Source organism: Condylura cristata, unplaced genomic scaffold (assembly GCF_000260355.1).
Source record: "Condylura cristata isolate star-nosed mole 26May11 unplaced genomic scaffold, ConCri1.0 scaffold00014, whole genome shotgun sequence".
Lineage (NCBI taxonomy): Eukaryota > Metazoa > Chordata > Mammalia > Eulipotyphla > Talpidae > Condylura > Condylura cristata.
The window spans coordinates 52,509,636-52,519,151 of record NW_004567115.1 but is presented as its reverse complement, the minus strand read 5'-3'; the positions used below and the strand labels follow the sequence as shown (position 1 = coordinate 52,519,151).

Genomic DNA, 9,516 nt, shown 5'->3' with positions numbered 1-9,516 from the left:
GGGGGTTCCTGGCAGTGGGCATGGGGGGTTCCTGGCAGTGGGCATGGGGGTTTCCTGGCAGTGGGCACTGGGGGTTCCTGGCAGTGGGCATGGGGGCGCTCCTGGCAGTGGGAGTCGGGGGCTCCTGGCACTGGGCGTCAGGGGTTCCTGGCAGTGGGCGTCGGGGGCTCCTGGCAACCTTTTCTCTAAAGCTAGTAAGCGCCATCTGCAGTTCGAGGAAGGCGTCTACTCCTCTCTGTCCCTGAGGCTTGGGAGGGTGCATGCACCTGGCAAGGTCGAGGGTGCGTGCGACTCTGTTTAGAGCGCTGCACAGCATTGGCTTGTTTTTGAAACAGAAGCAACAGAAAACTGGATTAACCATTAAAGGTTCTCTAGTCCATATGGTCAGAATATTCCAACTCTTCTCCAGAGGTGAGAAAAACAAGAATGTACCTCTTTTGATGACATTTTCCTTGCTGCATAGCTCCGATTTCACTGCGGAGTCAGAATCTGCACTGCAGCGAGACATGGGCGCCCCTCAGGGTGCCAGCAGGGGCCCGGCAGCCCCGCCACGACCCTGCCCTCGGCGACTTCCCGGCCCAACACCCATCCAGATCGTTCCTTAAAGAGAGAAAACTGCTCCGGTATTTTAAAAACTCCAGTCGTCGACTACATAGCTAGATAGACTCTCTTAAGCGTTCTTAAGATGGTGAATAAAATACTCTTTTTAAAATGTGTTTTCCAGTTTGGATGTTCCTCAAAAATTTAAAAATGGAGCTATGCACGATCCAGCAGCGCTCCCCTGGATATGCAGGCAAGGAAGCTCAGCGCCCAGGCCCCGCCGCGCCATGCCAGCAGCCAGCCAGGGCTGAGCGGCCTCGTGGACGGCGGGGAGGAGGCTGCTGGGCGGGACTGACGGCCACTCGGCTTCGGAGCAGAAGAAGGCTCGCGTTCACAGCTCGAGCCGAGACCGGAGGACATTATACTAGTGACACTAAACAAAGAAACGACTGAGCTCACGTACACGTACGACCTGAAAAACTCAGGCTCGACGAAGCAGGGAGTAGCGGTGAGTCGGGTGGGGGGCGGGGAGGCCTCAGAAACCAGCGCTCACAGTCGAACGGCACCGTGGCGCCCGCAGCTGATGCAGGTTTGATCCCACCCAGAAAAAAAGAAGTGCCAACCAGCTAGGTGAGTTAATTAGCCTGACCGTGGGAACCAAGCACCATATAATACCTTAAATTTAAATTCTTTTTCATTTGTAGAAGTTTTTAAAGTTTAAGAAAAACATGTGCTTAAATGCTGCCCTAGCTGGTAGCAAAGCTCAGGAAATCCTTGAAGCCAGGAACAAAAAAACACGCGCAGAAAGGGCGTCTCATGTTGAAGCTAGCGTTCGCGCTGGGAGCAAGGGTATCGCCCATCCTGGGAACCCAGGCCAAGGTCCAGGCAAACCCTCTCTGTGAAGGGCCAGAGGGTAGGTGTCAGGTTTCGCAGGCCCGACAGTCTCCTATGACCGGTGGACTGGACCACTGCAGCACGAGAGAATTCGCTGGAATACGTACACTGACGGGCATGGCTGTGCTTGAATAAAATTACCCTGAGATAAGCAGGCAGTGGGTAGGATTTAGCGTGGCACCACAGAGTTCCAGTTCCTCCACGATAGCCCAGGTCTGACTGTGTTCCTCTCAAGAAAACAGTTTGATACAAGACACGTTTTCCCCGTGGGCGACTGTCACAGGAATGGGCCCAGTTTCCTCCCACCTCCCCAACGTCTGGCATTGGAGAGTCCCTCCACGTGGGCACCGGGCTAGTCCCGCTGGCTGGCGTGGCCGGGAGGATGGCAGTAAGACGCAGGGTCTAGGGAGCAGGAGCAGAGAGGGTCTTGGCCTGATGTTCCTGGGGTCTCTGCCTCCGCCATCGGGTAGCCTAACCTCAGCCAGTCCGCTGAAGACAGGCGGTCCGTCGTCCCCAGCACCCCGGCCAACTGCAAGCTCACCCGAGAGTCACCTGCCCTGCAGAGTCAAGCCATTCTAGAGCATCTGGCTCCTAGCTGTCTGGACTCTCCGAGCCTAACTAGACCAGCAAAAGAGCCGCTGCGATGAGCCGGCCTAAGTCGCTGGTCTACAGACCCATAAGCTCGCAAACAACTTTCTTAGTGATCAAATGTAGGGGTGAATGTTCTGAAGCAAAAGCTCAAAGACACCCCCCTAGGGGGCTTATTATCTCCTAAAAATTCAACCAACAAATATATGATGGAAATGAAAAAGAGAAGCCAGGGGACACAGAAAGTTCTATTTCGTTCCAAAGATCCCGGCCCCCGGCAGCGGGACGTGTCCGTGAGGTCTGCCCAGCGGTTCCGCCCACAGCTTCCTACCTGAGCACACCTCTCTGTAAGTAGGGTTGGCAGTGCAGCCTCCAGCAAAACCAACTTGAGTGGAATATACTCCTTTCAGGGTCCAGAATTTCCTCTCGGCTCCCCAGAAGCAGCCCATTCCTGGGAGAAACAAAAACACTGGTCAGTGCTTCTTGGAAACGACGCTCGGCGGCTGCGAGGCGGGAGCCCACGCTGGCGCCGTCATGTCCAAGCCACGATTTTCTATTTTCCGAGGGAAGGAGGAATGAAATAACTGTAAGGTCATCTGCACAGCACCTCTCTGCTCCCGCCGCGAGAAACCGCAGACACCGCAAGTTTTCCAGGCACCGGGAAGGCCCCGCCCCCCCAACGCCCGGGAATGGCCCGCGGGTGGGGCCACGGCCAGCGGAGCCCACGGCGCAGCGACAGACCCACTGCGCGCGGGCAGCGGTCCCTTCGTGAGCAGCTTCGCGGTCTTGCTTTCGGCTTTTTTGAAGAAAGTAAGTGTCTACTAAGTTCATGACATGGAAAACACAGCAGAGATGGTTGCAGTATTCAACGAACAATTTCACAAGGGTTCAGTTCTTTTAAAATGTGAAGTCATGGCCCTCCCTGGGGGCGCAGCGGGTCAAAGCACAGCACTGAGAATCTAAACCGAAACCACTGCAGCACGAGTTCTATCCCCAGCATGGGGGGTGACCACAGGGCGCGGCAGACCTCTCCTGACCCGCCCGCTGCTCCCCTCAGCAGTGCACTTCATAGATCTGCCTGTTCTGCTCCCCACTCTGTCTCTGGTGAAGCCTCTCACCACCCCTGAGCCTCTGGCCTGTACCCCAGTTCTGTATGCACAAATAAATAAATCTTAAAAAAAAAAAATGTGAAGTCATTATAAGCTTTGATGTGCTGAATGCCTGCCCACTCAACAGCACCTTGGTGAGTTCCGCGAAAAGGAAGATGAGGGAGAGGAAGATGGCGGGGGGGGGGTGGTCACTGGCACTCAGGGACGGGGGAGTCACTGGCACTCAGACAGGGGCGGGGGGTCACCGGCACTCAGGGAGGGGCGGGGGGTCACCAGCACTCAGGGAGGGGTGGGGAGGTCACCGGCACTCAGGGACATCAGCAACGTTTCCTCCATCAGGTCCCACCACGGCGCCTCTCAGCAGCGACAGGGCTTCTTCGATGGCAGGTGGAAAAGAAGCCCCAAGAACCCAGGCACCTGCACACTGAGAAGGCCACGTCACCCGCCCGGCAGGGGTCCTGGTTTCTACCAAGAGTCTGTTCTGTGGCCAGTTCCTGCACATGAACAGGATGACCGCCACTCTCGAGTTGCACAAAGCCACGTGCCGTGGACCTCGGACAGAACAACAGTCAGCAAGGCAACAGCGGCCTCCACCTTCCACAGCCACAGGTGGTCACAGTGGATGATGGTGCTGGATGGTGCCTGGAAGTTTCCCTGGAATTCTTGACACTAATACTGCACTGGAAAAATTCTGAGCAATGGTAGCCAAAAGGTGTTATACGCTATTGCTCAGAGGTGCGGGGAACGACACCCCTCCAAAACAGGCTGACAGCTCGAAAAAGTGCAGTGCCAAATAGGGAAACTCAACAGTAAGCATCAGGTGTGGTGACAGCGCAGCTGACACACACCTAGAACGACACCACGGTGACTTGCGCGTAAGCGTAAAGGGGACAGACACCATCACATGCAAGTATTTTACAACACGAAAAACAGCCGTGCCAAAGTAGACTAGAAGGAAACGTACAAAGTCACAACCACGATCGCTCTGCAGTGCGGAAAACACTGGAATACTTTTGTCCAATTTTGTCTGTAGTAGTCACATCTTTACAACATAAGAAACACATATACGTGGTTAGAGCAAAGCAAAGATTGCTAAAGAAAAGCAGAAACCGACACAATCCTCGAGCTACGTTCTGCTAGATACAGTCCTACCACTCCGTGTACTTGCTTGCTGCAGTTTAATAAAACAAATACGGAGAGACCAGAGTCTCCTCTAGTCTCTGGAATAAAGACCGGTAATCTAATGTCCCTGCATTCCTGCGACGTAGGGACCTTGGTGGTCAGAGTTCTCCACGAGACAGAACCGGCCAGAGGCACCCTCACCGACGCACCCCGAAGGCCTCGCCAGCTCCCACAGGACTGCCCACCGCCGATCGACGATGGAAGCACTGGACTCGGATGGGTGAAAAGCGAGCTGGTGGCTCCGCTGACCGGAAACAGCCGCGCAGGCCCCCAGCTGCCCAGCCCCAGCTGGGGGCGCCCGGCGCTGGGGGCTGGCAGTCGAGTGGCGCCGAGTGACACGTTTCTGTGCGGCACATGGCCAGCAGCCGGCGCCGGCCCTCTGCAGCTGTCCGCCTCGCCTCTGTCCAGGCTGCCGCCCACAGGGCCCCACGCTTCAGACCACCTATCCCCAAGGTAAGATTTTCAAATATTAAGCTGATCTTGGCTAACGCAAGCAAACCCTCTGCTGAAGCGGGGAGACGTGACTCCCTTCACATGTGTGCCAGAGACCCAGAGAAGCCCCGCGGCAGAGGGGCGGCCTGGCGCCCCCGGAAAGGCCCCGGGCCCGCACAGGGCCAGCTAGCCAAAGTTCTGCAGATGCGCTGGGCTTCGGTAAGAACGAGACTCTCCCGCAGCAACCGGCTGCTTGACCTCACGGCTGGCAGCGTGGGGTTGTGAGTGTGCGGGGCGTGCACACGTGTGGGTGTGCCCAGAGACGTGTCCGTGCAGAAATCCTCAGAACGTACACGAGCCCGGCCCCCAGCGCGAGCACCGCCACGACTCAGCCTACGCTGCCGTCCTTGAGCCCTCTACCAGCAGATCGCCACAGACACAGGAAAGTCGCGGGGCAAACGCGTCCTCAGGGCATCCTTACGGGGGTGACGACACCCGGACCCGCCACCTGGGGCAAGACGGGAGCGCTGCCATATACCCCAGAAACCCCCATTTCACGCACAGCCACGACCCCTTTTGTGTCCCCAAAGTAACCACTGTCTGACTTTTCAAATAATCGTCTGTTTTCTTATATTTTCATGACTCAAGCATCTGTCCTGACACTATAGCTCGGTCGCGCTCATCGTTTCAGACTCGATGTCCTTGAACAGGCCCCCCCCTTCCAGCTATTCACTGACGGACATGAGTCTCGTGACCGGTGACTCCCCATAATCTGAGTGTGTCAGCTGCGGTCTGTGGCACATCCGCCTTCCTCCCCTAGCTTCAACACTTGAGGCAAGTTTGCAGCTCCATGCAGAGGCTTCCGTATAATCAGATTCCAGCCTGGCAAAATCACAGCTAGCAAGCAGTGTATTCTTTTTTTTGACTTATTTTTTTAGCACTATCAAAATATTATTGGCATCATCTTGTGAGAACTTAAGGTGTGCAACGTGACAGTTTGACACGTGTACCTGCGGCGGAAGTCTTGCCACAGTGAGGTTTCTGAGCAGTCTCATCGCCCCACATACGCACCGTTTCCTTTCCCTGGTAAGAACATTGGAGACACCCTTGCAGCCGATTTTGAGCACACGCTACAATTTTATTAGCTGTACTCACCACTCTGAGGACCATCGCCCAAAACTCGCTCCTCTTGTGAAAAGAAGCGTGTCCGATGCCTTTGACCGACACCCACCCACACGATGCTTGACTTTTCATGGTGGCTAACCTTCTCCACCTCCTCTGTGATGTGCTCTCTGTGTATCTGGCCTGAGAACGCCCTCCCTACATCAAGGTTGTAAAGATTGACATCGTGTATTCTAAGAACCGTTAGGTTTGGTCTTCATTTAACATTGTGACTCTGTCCTGAAATAATTTTTTGCATGAGGTCGGAATTCAAATTTTTTTCTGTATGGGTTAAGCATGGATCCAAAATAAATGCTTATTTGCCAAATAATCCATCCTCGCTGCATTCCATTCCTTCGTCTGTCCCTGCACACGAAATATCCTGTTTTTCATTCATTTACCAACAAGTATTCACTGAGTCCCTGCTAGGTGCCAGGATGCACGCCAGGGGCTTGGGGTACACAGGGAACAGGCCGAAGAGCAGACCCCCTCGGACGTGCTTACACCCCAGCAGTGAAAGGACGCTGTGTTGGTAAACGAGCAATAGGCAGATGGTAGAGCAAGCTCAAAGGCGAAAGAGTTACTACAGAAAAGAAAAATGGGGGTCAAAGAGACCCAGAGTTTTGGGAGGGGTGCAGCAGGGAGCTCAAAGAGACGGCAACCCCAAACAAAGGCTTGAAGGCAGTGAGGAGGTGGCGGTTCAGAGACCGGGGTGCAGGGACTCTTCAGGGCTCAGAGGCACTGCGGGGAGGGGCAGGCGCCCCCATGCTCAGGGCTTCTCAGCGAGCCGAGCGATCAGACTCATGTGGGGAGGCCCAGTGGGAGACAGGGGACGTGCGCTGGGGCCTCCCCGGGCCCCCTGGGCCTCTGCTGAGAGCAGGCCGCAGTGGCCCGAGGCAGGCTGGGACCCGCCGGAACGGGGTGTGGAGACAGGGTGCGGGCAGACACAAAGGGCGTCGGGGTCTCGGCGAGCGGGTCAGGCGGGAGACTGACCGCTGGGCGGGGCAGGTCGGTGGGGACGCTGGGGCTGTCACGCGCCCGGGGAGCAGCGTGTCACAGGGCGCGACTCCCCGCACGATTTCGTTTGCTCTTCTCCGCCTACCGCGACGCCACGTCTTTGTCGTATTCCTCGTCGCCTTCTATAAAATACCTGTTCAGCTTTGATTACGACTACGTGGCACTTACAGATTACCCGAGAACATCATGGCCCATCAGTGGCACTGAGGCTGCTCACCACGGACGGAAGGCGCTGCCGCGCGGCAGGCCCTCCACCCGCCGCCATTCTCTCCCTAACGCGCTCGCGTGGTTGCGTCACACGTCGCTCTCCGTGTCCTAAGATTTGTGTTGCTACTACAAACACTCTACTTTCTACTAGGGCACCACTGCTTAGCGTCAGGACACAGACACATAACTGACCTCAGTGTGCCTTCCCGACAGCCAGGAGACGTGCACAGTTCCCGTGTCAGTGCTAACGGCTCGCCACGCTCCCTTTCCAAGCACCGCTCTCGGCAGCCGCCTCACTCGCTGCCGGCCAGGCCCTCCCGCGCCACGCTGGGTGGCCAGGCGATGCAGCACCCTCGTGTCACCCCGGGGGAGAGCGCGCCAGTCAGTGGGAGGCCTCCTGGGGCGTTGGCTGGCCCCCGGCACCCGCCGGCGAAGCTTCCTGCCACGCCCAGCTTGTGAAGAGCTTCTGATTACGGGTGAGCTTCGAATTTTAACATCTGAATTTGAGATGACCAGATGGCCCCCTCAGTCATGTGGTGATTGACAGATGTTTCTGAATCATGCGCCAATACATCTTATCTACTCATAATGCATCTTAATACTGAAGAATAACTTTTGCTGATATCTTCAATTTTTTTCATTAACGTTCCTAAGAGGATTTGTCATGATTTTATTTTCTGCATTACAGCTAAGAAGTATCAGCCTCACGCCAGCTTTTCCTCTGCCTAGGTAGCAGCATTCCCTTAGAAAGGGATCGTTTGTTCCCTGAAGTTACAAAAAAAAAAACGTTCTGAACTACCTGGACCTGGGCCTTTGCAGAGAAGAAAGGAGACTTCGATTGCTCCATGGCTCCCGTGTCGTCGAGTTTTCCTGTCTGGGGGTCTCCACCGCAGTCCAAGCCTTGGCTCTCACTCACCCTCTTTATTATCTCTGTTTCCTACTCCAGCTCTTGTTTGACCATGATCTTGCCGAGTTCACTTTGGTTCTGCTTCTTTCCTAATGCAAAATACCGAGCCTGCTCATTCTCGAGTGCTGTTCTTTTCTGGTAAGCGTCTTGAAAGCTGCCCGCTTGCCTCTGAGTTAAGCTTTCGATGCAACCCACACGCTTAGATATGTGGTAGCTTCTCTGTCACCCTGACCTGGACATTTTATAACTTCCATTTCTATGACTTTTTCAATCCATAAGTAAGTGTGGGGTGCACACCCTGCACCTCAGATATGCATGCTGTTCACCGTGCCATCTTCTCGCTTGGATTTCCTGTTTCTCTGTCTGGCGCTTAGAGATTGTGGCTTTTCAAATTTGTTGAGGCTTACTCTGTGACCGTAACCAGATCCCTGCGGCACAAGAGGTGTCTTTTCTAGAACAGAATCTAGGAGGTTCCTTAACGCACATTTTATCCTAGGGTGATACTGACGCCAGCAGTCTGCAGACTGGGCCCAGGGGTCAGGGGTTCACAGAAAGAACTCACCATGACTAACACTTCTGAAAGGTAACTTCCTGCAGTAGAAATGAAGTTTTGAACTGAAGGGAAAAGAGACTCAAGCTAACAAAATAATTTAAGTACGTAAGAGATGAAAGAACATAACAAAATAACACCTGTACCACTCCGATAGCAGCCTTTACTTGGCAGGAACTTTCCCACAGCACCATGATTTTATTTCAGTTGTCTGGATGTGCTCCCTGCCTTCCTGGTCCAACTTCTTCTGTCACTTCTCATGATGATCTGTGGTTATGGGCTTTTATATTTATGGGAATTGCTCTGTTTTCCCTTAAGCTTTTGGGTCCTCAGCTGAAACCTGCAGAAAGAACTTGAGAGAAACTTCAACGTTTTCTAAAGCCCTTTGTCCAACCATGTCAACCACAACTTTTGACCTGATTGTGACTGTTAAAAAGATATTTTCTAAAAGTAAGTGAGCAGGCAACCATCACTACTTTGGCACTCTGGAGAGACGGTGTTACTTGTCAGCCTGGGGTCCCCGCTCAGCTGGAGGGCAACCAGAACATCCCATCCCCCGACTCCCCAAGTCTGCCTGTTAGGGTTGCCGCTGCTTCACAAACCCTCTGACCACAGATGGGGTTCAAAGGGGGTCACGGGAAGGCCGCCAGGTGCTCCCTCGGCACTTCACCCAGACGTCCCCTCTCCCGGCTCTGTTCCCCACGGTAGCAGACACGCAGCCACGCCCACGCCCAGGGGCTCCCCGGAGACCCTGCACCCCAGGGGTCCTTGACAGCCACGGCCTCTGAGCCTGCCCGCTTTCCCCACTCATCGTCGCCAGGCCCGTCCCAGGCCCCAAACGCTTCCTTGCTTTCTCCTTTTACACGTTCCAGGCAGTCTTTGCCCATCCAGTTCAAACCACCCGTCATCTGTCCCCCGGCCTCGCCGCC

General features: G+C 54.8%; 1 protein-coding gene across 1 annotated transcript in view; it reads right to left on the bottom strand.

Annotated features, from left to right (window-relative positions):
* The window catches only part of MSRA (methionine sulfoxide reductase A), a 130,234-nt gene that overhangs the window by 47,944 nt on the left and 72,774 nt on the right, over positions 1 to 9,516 (bottom strand). Inside the window, exon 3 of the mRNA XM_012724811.1 lies at positions 2,354 to 2,473. Within this exon, the coding sequence (XP_012580265.1) occupies positions 2,354 to 2,473 (120 nt within the window). The remainder of the gene's footprint in view (positions 1 to 2,353; positions 2,474 to 9,516) is intronic.